The 14,273-nt window shown below is 40.7% G+C and overlaps 1 protein-coding gene across 2 annotated transcripts in view; it reads right to left on the bottom strand.

The window, feature by feature from the left end:
• DNAH6 (dynein axonemal heavy chain 6) overlaps positions 1–14,273 on the bottom strand; it is a 1,211,389-nt gene that overhangs the window by 1,018,200 nt on the left and 178,916 nt on the right. For both annotated transcript variants that reach the window (XM_069236637.1, XM_069236634.1), the window contains exon 12: positions 8,426–8,546. In XM_069236637.1, coding sequence (XP_069092738.1) covers positions 8,426–8,546 — 121 coding nt within the window. The remainder of the gene's footprint in view (positions 1–8,425; positions 8,547–14,273) is intronic.

The following is a 14,273-nucleotide window of genomic DNA, read 5'->3' on the forward strand; positions in this document are numbered from 1 at the left end:
TGTTACATCTCCCACCACCTGAAAGACCTCCACTGGCTCCCCGTGGACAAGAGGATCACCTTCAAACTCCTCACCCACGCACACAAGGCGCTCCACAACGCTGGACCTGTCTACCTGAACAACAGACTCAACTTCTACGTCCCCTCCCGCCAACTCCGCTCCGCCAACCTCGCCCTCGCATTCGTCCCCCGCTTCCAATGCAAGACCTCTGGCGGCAGATCCTTCTCCTATCTCGCCGCCAAGACCTGGAACGCCCTCCCGACCACCCTGCAACAGACCCAGGATCTTCTCACCTTCAGGAGACTCCTCAAGACCTGGCTCTTTGACCAGTAGCAGCAGTCCCCCCCCCCCCCCCCCTAGCGCCTTGAAACCCTAACGGGTACGTAGTGCGCTCTATAAATACTATGATTGATTGATGACTGAATTTAGCAAACAATAGAGAAGTGCTCACTGGATAGCTTTTTGCTGATGGTGGAGACGGAGTTAATCAAAAAGTCACGTCAGTGACTTTATCACAATCTGCATGACTTGATCATAGCTACATGCTTCAAAAAGGTGTCTTGGAAAAATATGAAGATAAATCTACTGAATTCCATTCAAACTGTCTCTGTGTTGTGAAAGAAAGGTCCCAAGGCAGTGTAATCTTAACGATTTTGGGGACCCTGGGCAAGACATATTTTGGGGATGCAGATCCAGGAAACATTTGAATTGTATTACGTATTTCCCACTAATTCAAGTCCGATTGATGCCAAACAGTACTGAATGATATGTTAAACTTTTAGAAACAGTTTCACACAAAAGCAGTCGAAATATGTCTTGCAGAGAGAGGGAGGGGTTTACAGAAAGAAATAGAATAAACTGAGGTCAAATAGAAAGAAGGTCCACCTTCTCAATGGGTCCCATGAAAGATAGGTGCCCTGGGCAATTGCCCATGTCTGAAAACATCTCTGTCCCAAGGCAGCAAGGCTTTCGGCAGAGTAAAGAAAGGGTTATTTTATTTCTTAGAATAATCAATATCTCCTGCTTGAGTGATAAACCTAGACGTGACGATGGAGTACAAGCTGTGCATTTGCAAAAGAGGGTAGTGTTGCAGAAGGACAAACTTGCGTAGCTCTGGATCTACCTATTTTTTGAATGCCAGCATCTAATGCCAATTCTCGTCCAACCACTAGAGGGTGGCAGATCTCTCAAGATGGGTTTAGACGAGCTACTATGTAGGAATAACAACGAAGTTCTGCACAATACTAATGTTGTTTCTTCCGAAGGCATTTATTTTATGTGTTTTGCAGGTCGGAATTCTGCCAGGTGCTGTGGTCCTGCATTGAACTACATTGCATTAGGTTTTAGCGATCATCGTAGTGGCATCAAAACTTTGTCATATAAATGTGTAATAAGTGGGGCTAACGCAATTTTTAAGATTCGCTACAAACACCAAGTTCGTAGAAGGCAAAAAGATCTTGAAAGATATTGTTAGCGGACAATGGCTTCAATATGATGCAGTTTCCCATCTTCAGTTCCGATCACGATGGGTCTGATAATTCACTGCTAATCTTGTGTTGGGTACACATTTCATTTTGCTCCCAAAATAGGACAACCAGGGCACAAACTGTGGATTACTTTTAGCCATGTTTTTGACAGGCGAAACGACCTTCAAATCGTGGGAGCCCAAGCCAGAAATCGCTAGAGAAAATAAAGTACAAGCCTATTTGCAGATCTGACAATGCGGAATAACGTAGCCATTGGGTATTTCCCTAGTCCAATGAATTTCACTCTTTCACTCAGAATCAGGTGCTGTAGAGGAGCAGATGCTGACTCTCCTCATTTTTCTTTGCTTTTGGACCTCTCCGTGAGTGAGTCTCCTTAATAGAGTCTTACCCACTGTAATCTTCTGTTAAATATGGATTTGAGCAGATTTAAAATAAGGTCAGGTACTGAATACAACTGAAGTAAAGGGCTCTGAGCAGGCTGTGTATGACACATTCACAAATGTGTGCACACGTTCAGAGGCTGGAAGAGAGAGACTGCTTTCTGTATGTGTTTGATATTGAAATTAATTTACATGACCTTAGCATTGTTAATATAGGCAAATAAACATTCTAAACTTCTACTAAAGGTGTCGTTATTAATGACTAAAAGGTCATGGTGCGTGACAATTACCGACTCCATTGATTATTGATGTTATTGAATACTAATAATTATTGATTATTGTGTAAAGATTATTGATTATGTACTGGAGCTATGGTGAGAACATCTTAATTGCAAGTCAAAAGGTTCATCAACCTATTCGCGTCCCCTTGTAAGTTTACTTATTAAGGTCAGGCGCGCTAACAGTGTTAACTATGAAAAATGTGTCATAGGCACAAGATATGGCTTTTTCATGGTGAAAGGCAAAATATGTTTTTAATCCAGATAGACTTGAAATGTTTATTAATATTGCAATGGTCATTTTCATTGTTGAATAAATGGTGAACACTGTGAAAAAAGACAATATGGCTGACTTTTTGTAATTGCATATAACAAGATTTGTTGTACACACCTAAGGGGGAATTGTAGTTTTAGGGATGGGGGTCTGCTGGTACACAGATTGTTAGACTAGATCTCATGCCTTAGACGAATGAGATATAATCTGCATTTAGGCAGGTCATTAACGTACGTCCTTTCTTTTATTGCACATCATCTGTAGTTAGTGAAGTTGTTATTTAAAAAAAATATGTAGGGAAGAATATTGCATTTTAGTTCAGAACAAGTACAAACACATACCAGTTCTAGCTTGTCAAGTCAATCATTAGGTAAGGCTGTACCAAGGAAACAAGTCATCTAAGAGGGTTGACCCAGACAGCAAAGAAGCCACTAGCCAGCCTAAACTGAGGTAAGCAGATCAATCAGTAATCATTTGAGGGGGTACAAGGGAAGTTCCTATTAATTGTAATAGTGTGTACATGTGCTTACAGCCCATTTATGTTGCAGACATGGTGTGATGAATGGAGGGGGCACGTCAACTGACCATTCATGAATTCTTGGAGTGCTGTACCCCATGTCCCCAGAGAAATGAGCCTGGCTGTTCTACTAGGTAGAGCAGGTATGACCGCTGCTTCAGCCACAGACCATCAACCCACATCTGACTTCCATATTGTCATAAATGATGTCATTATCTATGGCATTACCAGTCAATGGTGATCCTGTGTTTTGCCAACAGAAGTTGCTTTTGTATTTTTTAGATCATGATCATGGGGAGACCCCAGATTACAGGCCTCTTTAGAGGTCATTGCCTTTGGTTTTTCCACCTGCAATTTTGTATATATTTGTAATGTTGCGAATAGTGTTTATTTTTGCATGCATTAAATTAGATTTCCTTATTTTTGCATGTATTAAAGTACATTTCCCATTAAAAGGAAATACACTGACTGGATATTGACTTATTGAGCGTTATATGTTGCATTTCTGAGTTATGATTTTTTCTGCCCACAATACCTCCCTAACTAAGATTTTTAGACTGCTATACCTCGTTACTATGACAGCCAAGTGCTAAAAGGGGTACTGAGACGGTTCATTAAAATCTGACCCTGCCTCTATCAGTTATGGGAAATATAGGCCTCTCTAAAGTGGCTGCTTACCACAGTTATTGTATTTTCTTTGCAACCCTTCCAATACAAATCCCTAGAAGGCTCTTTAGAGAGATAGATGCATTACTGTTAGACCTGGCTTTGGGGCCTAAGAGAATTAGGGTAGCACTTACCAAACAATGACTTACAGTGTATGAGGGTGACTTGGCCGCCCTTGATTCTGAACCATACTACCTTGCTGGGTAGCTACAATTTGGAAGAGAGATGGTCACTGAGGCGCAACGAGGAGTTGGTCGCCAGAACATTCAGGTATACATGGTCACGAGCATTGCAGAGGACATGCATGCGGACGCCATATACAGAAGACATTCCTTTGCCAGCATTACTGGCACTACCTCATGTAAGAAATTGGAGCGGGTTGCATGACTTAGTAGAGAAAGAGCCGTGCACACTGGGAGGACTGTTTGAGGATGTAAAGATTGGAGGATTCCAGGAGACCATTAAGAAGCACAGAATTTCCCCATGAGATTTCTTACTACATGGCACAATAGTGACTACAATGTACAAATGGTGGCGGGATGGTCTGTTGGAACCATTGTCTCCATTCTATTAGCATACTGGACAGCAAATATAGATGACTAAATTGTTATATAAAGTGCTTAGAACCCACTTCAAATGTGATATGACTTGATACACAAACACTGGTCTGGGGACAACCTTGACAGAGACCGAGTGGTCTACCATACTACTCATTACTCCATGAATCCCTAGGAACTCTAGATTCAAAGTAATACATTATTACTACTTACAGAGTTATATCACACCTAAAATAATAAATGTAATGTTTTCTAATGTGCAGGTGGGGTGCCTTGGACATCAGCTTATGGGGGCACACTTCTATTGTATGGTATGGACCTGCCCTTCATTGACGGACTACTGGGCTTTACTGGTGCACATCATTAATACAGCTACAGACAGAACACTCATGATGACCCCACACTCTTGTTTACATGGAATCTAGGCAAGAAACAAGGCAAATGCTGTCACATCCAGTTTTGTAGACCTGGTGTTTAATATGACTAGGCAGCAACTGGCAATAACATAAATGGGTGGAGTGTGAGTGCGTAGCATTGAGGAAGGAGGCAAGATAAGGCAGTGAGTAAACATGTGTCTACATGTTGGCAGCAACCATAAAATGTGAATCATCTTCGTTTACTGGTCTCCCTATAAGGGAGTGCCATCAGAGGAAACAGTACACAGCTGCTTTAGGAGGCTCGTGGATAAGTGTAATGGCTAATTATACACATTGTCAATCTTTTACTTTCCCTCCTGTTGTTACTGTTTCTTTTATCAGGGGGATGTTAACATAAGTGGGAGGGCCGCTGCCGTGAAGCTGTGATGATCTTACGGTTGCTCCATGCAGACTGTCAGACAAACAAGATATACAGTTCTAAGAATCACACTTGGAATAGTTGTTTGGACCCAATGGTTAGCCTGTTCTAATGGCACCATTGTATTAGATAAAGAGCGTTTAATATTGTTGTCTGGCCGAATCACTGTTATTGTCATATGTTGTTAACCATAAAGTCAATAAAATAAGTTAAAAAATCTATTGGTTTCAGTATTAAAAAAAACAAAGACATAGCTTCAGAGATTGTTCGACAGCCCTTTGCAATAAATGTAGTACATAATAAGTTTTTTTCTCAGACAAGTAAAGCCAGATATATACACAAATTACTTCTTCAATTGATTTAACAGAAAAGTTACATAAGCAACAGGATTTACATTTTGACCTTGGTTCCCCACATAAACTAACAAACTGACAAAAGGAGATATAAAATAACCTATATCATACGAATTCATATTGTATCTGAAAGGACAGCTTGGAATCAAGATAAAAATGCTGTTCGGCATATAAGAATCTTGGATGTAGTAAGATAATTTATAGTTTAAAGAAGATACTAGATCATGTTCATAAGCCTATATTTTTATAGTAGACTTTGAAAACAACTTACATCTAGACAGTGATATTTTGACAATGGTCTCTAAAGGTAGCAATTCATATGCTATTAATGAGCAAGTTAAAATAGTTTCTTACAAACCAAACAGTATAGTAGCTTAATAAAAAAAATCCTTATTGATTAATGATTTTAAAGTGTCTTGCCAAACTCTGACACAGTTACAAAAGTAATTAAGCAGCTACAGATTATGTAAAGGGAGAGGATGTGGCCTAACAACCTGCGCTGCTGGCTTCGGAGCTAGGAGAATCAAGTTCATGTCTTGGTATCGGCTCAACATCCTATGATTCTGGGCAAATCAGTATGTCCTCAGTGCCTTTAGACCCTCACGGGTGATTTGCCCCGCTCTACAAAATCCTGGATCAAAGACTTTAATGAAGTTCAACCGAACTGTAATCACAGTTTAGAGTAGGGCGCTGAGGATCTTAACCTCCATAATGTCCATAATGAATGCAAAAATACAACATCTAGGGTGTAAATCTTGTGAAGAGTAAGTGCAATGGACTCAAAGTAACACTACAGCAAGTTTCCATGTGACTACATCAATTGAGGGGTTGTTGGATCTGCAGCCATATTTCTTTGAGAGTCTCTCAATCATAGAAACAATTTTACTGCTTCGATACTTAAGGATTTTCTCATTGTGCATTGTAATTTATCTTGTTTTCTACAATTATACCCAAATAAGGATAGCTAGTTGGAAGGTTTAAAACTGTGGAGTCAGTCTTCCTAGAGAAGCCTTGATTTTTCCTACCAAAAACACAACCTTTATTTTCAAAGCTTTCATTACTAAACCATTTACTTTGTTGTATTCCTCATGTCTGCACAACTGTCATTCAAGCCTTAGCTGGATCATCAACAGAATTACCAAATCATTGGCATAGGCCATATTGCTCCCTTTTACATCTCCCAATTGAGGTGTTAACCCATCTTCATGACCTAGAAATTCAAAAGACCTGCAAGAATAATAATAATAATAGAGGCATCAAGATATACCCCTGTGTCAGGTCATTACCTGGATAGGGATATAGGGGATTTAAGTTATCCTGTGCCACCGTATAACTTAATTTGCATCCAGGTGTTCGAATGAAATTGTACTAAGAAATGTAACAAATGACTATCCATCCCCCGGGATTGTAACTTAGACCACAGACTATTACTCTCTACATTGTTGAAAGCTAAAGAGTAATTGACAAAGCAGACAAATAACTTGCCTCCGCTTGTTTAATGAGTGTGAGGGACTAGAATGTTCACTGACCTATATATAGGTTGATATATATATATATATTTTTAAACAAAGTGATACAAAATTCTAAGAGTTATAAAACAAGAAAACAGAAAAACAAAAATATTTCGGAAAAAGAGAAGAGTTCAGGTGAGATGTAAGAGATGGGTAATGTTTAGATTTAGCCATATGGCAAGGAAAAGGTCATATGTAAGGAAAGGTGGGTGAGAATGTCAATCTCTGAATAAAAAAAAAGTCTCCTGTTAGGAGAGCGCCGTCCAGAGGGTAAGGTCCATTGCTGAGGACCGTTGACATAATTTGTCAATTCGAGTCCTTGGAATGCACTTCCCAAGGAGCCCGGACTTGACTTGGGAATGGGCGACCTTTCTTTGACTTAGCCAGTTTGCTTAACGTGAGTGACTGTTTTTTTAATCCTTAATTAAGGTTTTTCAATTTTTCTTTATTATTTGGAGAAGAGGCAATTATTATTATTTTGGTCCTGATGAAGCGTTAATGGATCCGGCTGGACCGCAAGACGCAAAACATGTTGACCCTGGTTTAGAGGCACCATAATAGTTGTAGTCCTCTGTGTTTTTTTGTTTTTTGAGAGTAATTGAGCATCACAACTCAATTTTGTTACTTTCACTCTTGTTTTTAATCTTGGGCTTCATCCCTTTTGTACTGATTAAAATTATGATGTGTATTGTGAGATGAATAATCAATTTTAAATTAAAAATTTCTTCTGTTCTCTCCAACCTGTGCTGGTGCCTGGATGCAGGCAGCCCTGTCTGTATAGTTTGAACCCACCAGTCACTATCAGAGCAGTACGGCTTAGAGACCCCTTTCGGGGAGCCCGTCAGGCATTGCAGCGCCGGCCTGGCAAGGAGCATTCCCGACGATGATACCAGTCATCCATTGTGATGCTTGAGGGCTCTAGCTCCTGAGACACCAGGTCCCCTAGTATGTTAGAGTAGTTTGGAACAGTGTACCTTTTGTTTATACTACTATAGTGGGAGATTGTACACTGGACCATAAAACCTCCCGGTCCCTACCCCCCTTTTGTATTTAAAAAAAAAAGTCTGACATTCATTGAGAAGTTCACAAAAGAATGGGACTTTTGGCACAAGAACTGCAAACATTAAGAGACTGAACAGAATCAGCAGCATTCAGCTGGATGTTTTCTTTCTTAATCAAGAAACACTGTCAACAAGTTGCTAATGGTTTCTATTGAATTCAGGTAGAGCAAACCTGTTTTAGCCATCATATTTGACTTGTCCATGCAGTACAAACACAGGAAATGCTACTGGTTAAATAAAAAATACCAGATTGCAAAAACAGTTCCAAAATGCAACTGGAATCCACAAGGAATTTCTCCACAGAAATTCATTAGCTGAAAACCCATTTGACTGTGGTTTCTTCTGAATCTGGGGTTCAGTAGAAACCACCTGTAACTGAATTAATTGAATTTCCACTAGAAGTATGTATTTGCTCTGAAATATGCCTCCTTAACCTGCTTAAAGTGAATTTCTGTGATTAAACAGAATTCAAATGGTTTGTTTTAACCAACTTTGAAACTATTTGCGCATACCATTTCAACTCATTTTTAATTAAATGCAACTCACCATGATCTTGGCCTCTCAGTTCCTGCAAATCAAGACTTTCGTTTTCTTTGAAAAACAACCAAAATCTTTCAAAGGTGTGCGCATACAAATTAGCAGACTCAAAAGCTGACTGAATTGATTCCTAAAACAAAATGGAAAATAAAGCAGTAATTAATGACAGATTACTATCACTTAATGAAGCCAAAACCAATAACCCATAAGGAGATATCAAATTATAGATTGGTAGCTTCCAAAATGTCATTGCTTGTCAAAACTGACTACATTGTGTGAAGAGAAAAATCGAATTATGCAGTATAACGTGCAGCTGAAGGCAAACTATGCAGCACATTCTGTCACATTCTTATTCCGCTGTTTTGACATTTCAACATACACTTGTACAAAATGGTTCCCAATGCTATAAAGAATACATTGGTTTCCCAGGGAAGAAAAATCTATACATAAATATTCCTCAGACCCTATTCAAAATGCTCTTTACAAACAATTAAAGATTTGTCCTTTCTACTTCCCATAATGAAATAGATTGTGTAAAATGTATTCAGGGTTACAGTGTACAGAAAAGAGGCCTAGATGTACACATTTCTTGTGATAAAATATGTAACCTATTTATTACCAGTACCCCTGTTTTGCTCTAAAATATGGTGGTGAATTTGTTTTTTTAAATGTCTCATTAGCCAGGTCTTAACTATTCTAGGGTTTCAAGTGACCACAAGCAATAAAAGCAAAGGTCTTGCTGTCAATGATGTCAGCTAAAAATGCTCTATCATTATTCACCACCCTTCTACATTTTATCCTGTTTATGTCCCCTCCAACAGTACCCCAAACTAAGAAAGATCAAGATCTATGAACCATTTGTGCAGGAGGTAAATGATTTCCTGGCTCTATTCCAATGGTCCTGTCACTCATTCCTCATAATTTGTTTTTAAAAGTGCATAGATAGATATCTCTCTCTCTCTCATATATATATGTACCACTGACCCAAATTCAGAAAGAGAAATATTTGAAAAGCATTACAGACTTCCATAACATGCTCCAGGAATGTTAATGATAAGGGAATGTCAGACACAGAGGAATTACAAAAACTTAGATGTCCACATCCACAAACCCCAACTTTTTATCATTTATTTACCAAAATACACAAACATGCTACTAAGCCCCAAGGACAGCCAGTAATTGCATCTAAAATTAGTCTGGTGAAAAAAACATCAATATACATTGAGCACTTTCTTTTTCTCATTGTAAAGAACTTGCCTTCATACATAGGGGACACGAAAGACATTCATACTAAGGATTGAGGATATCAGTTGGGAAGATGATTTCTTAATGGTAACAATGGACATAACCAGTTTATACACCAGCATATGACACAATGATGGTCTTAAAGCTATTAAGTACTTTTTTCTTTGGACGTTATAGTTAGACTCACATTTTAAACATACAAAATCATAGAAAATCAGCTGTTATAGTTAGTTATTTCAAGCAAGTGTAACTCGTGCCCCAAGGTAACTATAACTCACACCCTTGCCATGCACTGCTAATTACCTAAGATTTTACAGCACTAATTACATCTTTTTTAACATCATTGATAATATCAATGTAATACTTGTTATAAAATTATTAATCAGAAACTGTGCATGGAGGGGGGCGTGAGTTATTGTTACCTTAGGGCACGAGTTTTAGTTACTGGAAACTAACAGCTGAGGTTTTATGGTTTGGTAAGTTTAAATTGTGAGCCTATTATAAATGTCCCTGTAACCTTTGTTTTTTCAGTGATTTGGAGATATATATATATATATATATATAGATAGAGTACCTATTGGCATGTAGTTCTAGTTAGGACCTAGTTTCCAAAGGAAAAGCTTTCTTGTTTTGTCAGACTTTGGCCCCATTTGACAAATCCTCATGCAATTTTCAAAACTAGTTTGCCAATCACTTCAGCTACCGTCTTGTTGGGGGGGAGGGTCCCAAAATGAGTTTTCCCCATGCATTTTCCCATAGAGTCTTTAGGCATGACTACAGCCCAAAGCACTGAACGCAATTACACCAACTTTGGCAGAAGGCTGGATCTTGATCCAGAAAGATCTATTTTTGTAATTTGGTGTAAATCTCTTCAGTAGTTTTGTAGTTATTCAAGGAAAAACATTTATGTATTTCTAGAAATGCAGATCCCTCACAAATCCACTGTGATGGATCCGTGTACCAACAGTAATGCTGTGATTCGCTGGCCACAACCTGAGAGAAAAGTTGACTTGGCTCCCTGGAAGGAAAAATAAAGCCTGGAACTGATAGAAGGGATCAGGGTAGAGGTACCCTTACCCCATGGGACTGAGAGAGGGTGGGGGGCATATGTGTGCCAGACATATTCAGGGGACATGAATCTACATGGAGCTGCAAGTTTGCTATTGTTTAATCTTTTATTGTTCACCTAAGGAGATTATCCTGACACTTTTCTCTTGCTTTTTATATAACCGAATGTGCAATAACACTTGTAAAACCTGGATAAAGAAATTTGAAAAACAAAACAAACACACACTCACTCACAGACCGAAAAAAAACCCTACCACACCTAGTCAGACTTACACAGCCACTCACACACTCACTTGCCTACTTACACATGCACACACTCACACACCCAGTCACACACCCATCACACACACACTCACAGACCCACAACACCACTTGCACACATACTCACACACCCACTTATACACCCACAGAACCATTCACACACTCACACACCCACTCACAGACTCACCAAACCACTCACACACCCACTCACAGACTCACACAGCTGCTCGCACACCCACTCATACACTCACAGACCCACTTATGCATCCACATTACCACACACACTCAATCACACGCCCATACAGCCCACTCACACATACACTCAAAGACCCACAGCGTGGGGTTGGCTGCATTTGGGGGGGGTAGCAGCAGGGCCTGGCCTGGCGGCAGCCAACCCCCTGCCACACAAGGCCAAAGTCTGTGCACCGCTTAAGGCTGACTACATGGGGGGGGGGGTTGGTCGCAGGCCCGGGCCCTGGGGCCAGGCCAGGCCCGGCAGCCAACCCCCACCATGCAAGGCCAAAGATGTGCACAGCGTAAGATTGACTATTTGCGGGGTTGGTCGCAGCCCCCGGCCCGCTACCAGTGCCATTCCGTGCAAGGCCTTTGGCTGTGAGCAGTGGCAGTTGGATTAACGTATGGTAATTAAATATTACTTTACATTTAAAAAACCTGAAAAAGAATTAAAGGTACAGGAACGTAATTGTTAGGGTCACATTTTACACACACACACAACCATAGAAATTCAGCAGCTATAGTTCTTTTTATCTCAAGAAACTAAAACTCGTGCCCTAAAGTAACTATAACTAGCGCCCCTGCCATGCACTGCTAATTACCCCAAATGTTACATCAGTCTTGACATCGTCTATGACATCACTGATAATATTGCTGCAATATTTGCAATAAAATTATTAATGAGAAAACTGTGCATGGTGGGGCCCGAGTTATAGTTACCTTAGGACACAGGTTATAGTTTCTCAAGATAAGTATAACTATAACTGCTGAAAAAAATATTCATATATATATATAAAATTATTTTTTCACTATAAGACCAAATGTTATAGGGAAGCTATAGTTAAGATCAGATCTTACACACCCTCAACCATAACAATTCAGCTGTTAGAGTTATTTCAAGTAACTATAACCCAGGCCCTCAGGTAACTATAACTCTCAAACTCGTCATTTAAGTTTTCAGTTTTCCACTATGATTCCATCAAGATGGCGTTCGACGTGCCACACTTTTGGCACAAATTCAGAATGTTAGGACTCTAATTGCACATTAGAACTATGTAGTTAAGCTGCTGATCATTAGGGAGTTAACTGGCAGTCTGCTGCTGTTAAATAAGTGCATGTTTCAGTCTGCTTGTCAGCACGTTTTAATGAAATAGAAGAGGAAGATATTTGAGAATTCACTTAAAACAAGTCCTAATTTTTCTTTCTACAGCACTAACCATACGTTTTATGGCAAAATGAGCTCCTTCGTTCTGTTCATTTCTATATTAAATGTTTTAAGTTTTACCAGTTTGATTCAATCATAATGGCTTCAGGTGTTCCACACGTACGTCATAAGTAAGACTGTTGGTGCTCTAGTTGTTCTTTAGAACTGTCGCAGGTCGAACAGTATAAAGACCACTGAGACGTTGTTTAGTTAGTGATAAGTGGTTTATTTTTGTTAAGTTAGGCGGGAAGTAAGGTATGTGCCACCAAACCACAAATGTTATAGTCTCTTTTTTTTAGTTAGTTTGTTCTTCTTCCGTATCTTTTCCCAGGTTCGTGGTTATATGTTCTGGCTTTCTTGTTTTACAGGTGACCCGTCTGCCTCGTTCGCTCGTCGAAGTCCGGATGGATGTCAGAAACAGAAGGGAAAACGCTAAGGTAAGTATGGATTTTTACTTGGGACGTCTTCCCTTTTCCTATCCCTGGACTGGGAGGCGGTACACACGGAAGGAGGGGGTTGGTGCTGGTGAGGAGTGTTTTAGGGAAGTAGTGTAAACACAACTATTGTTTTTAGAGTGGAGGAACAAGTGATACTGGTGAACTAGTTATAGTGCCCTTCCCTCTACCTCCCTTTCCAACCCTCCTTTATGACCCCTCCCCAGTCCCTTTCCCTTCAATTTCCCTTCTTCTAGTCCAAATGGACCGTACCTTGTTTAGCCACGACCCTCCAGGGTTGTGGCTGGCTTGGTAGCGTTCCTCCTGCTGGTCTCCTTGTGCCAGGCTCTGGGGCTCTTCTTCTCTCCTCCTCTCCTCCTGCTCCTCGTCTGCTTCTCTCCTGGGTTTCTGCTCCTCCTCTCCTCCAGCTCCTCGTCTGCTTCTCTCTCGTTCCGTGGTCCTCTCCACTCCGCCTCCTCCTCTCCTTTGCAGCGCGTCTCCCTCTTCAGGCACTCCAGCCCGGGAAACGGACGTCGTTTCCCGGGCAATGCCGTCGTGCCTGCCGCTCTCGGACCGCGTCTCCCCGGCAACGGGAAGACGCGGAAATGACATATCGGCCTCGGCCGATACGTCATTCATCCCACTCGTAGCCGGGATCCCCCGGCTACATACCTCTCCCCATGAAAGGTCCTGCTCGAGGACCGTAGCAGTGTCTGGGAAACGAGATAAATAGTCAGCTGGGGCCTGTTGGTGACCTGGGATGTGACGGACCTGAAAGGAAAATGGTTGCAGTTCAAGGAACCATCTCAAAATCTGGGAATTGGTATCCTTATGGGCAGATAACCACGTGAGGGGAGCATGATCTGTAAACAGTATGAAGGGACGTCCTAGAAGGTAATATTGTAAGGTATCCACGGCCCATTTGATGGCCAGACATTCTTTTTCAATGGTCGGATAGTGTTGTTCCCTGGGAAACAATTTCCTACTGACGTATACTATCGGATGATCCCTACCGTCCCCATCGGGTTGAGCCAATACTCCCCCTAAACCCACATCTGAGGCATCAGTATAGAGATGGAAAGGTTTTGAAAAATCCGGGCATCGGAGAACTGGATCTTTGGTTAGGAAGGATTTTAGTTGGTCAAAACTGGTGTTCTGTTGATCCGAAAAGGGCGCTAGCCTAGTAGGATGTGACTTAGACAGAAGGTCCGTGAGAGGGGCGGCTAGTGTAGAATACTCAGGTATGAATCTTCTATAGTAGCCTACTAACCCTAGGAAGGATCGTAACTCTTTCTTTGTTGTCGGTTTAGGTGCATTAAGTATGGCCTCTACTTTTTTTGTTTGAGGTTTTAAATTCCCTTGACTAATTTTGTAGCCCAAGTATAATATGTCGGGTGTTCCTATGATGCAC

The sequence above is a fragment of the Pleurodeles waltl genome, chromosome 1_2, assembly GCF_031143425.1.
Source record: "Pleurodeles waltl isolate 20211129_DDA chromosome 1_2, aPleWal1.hap1.20221129, whole genome shotgun sequence".
Classification (NCBI taxonomy): Eukaryota; Metazoa; Chordata; class Amphibia; order Caudata; family Salamandridae; genus Pleurodeles; species Pleurodeles waltl.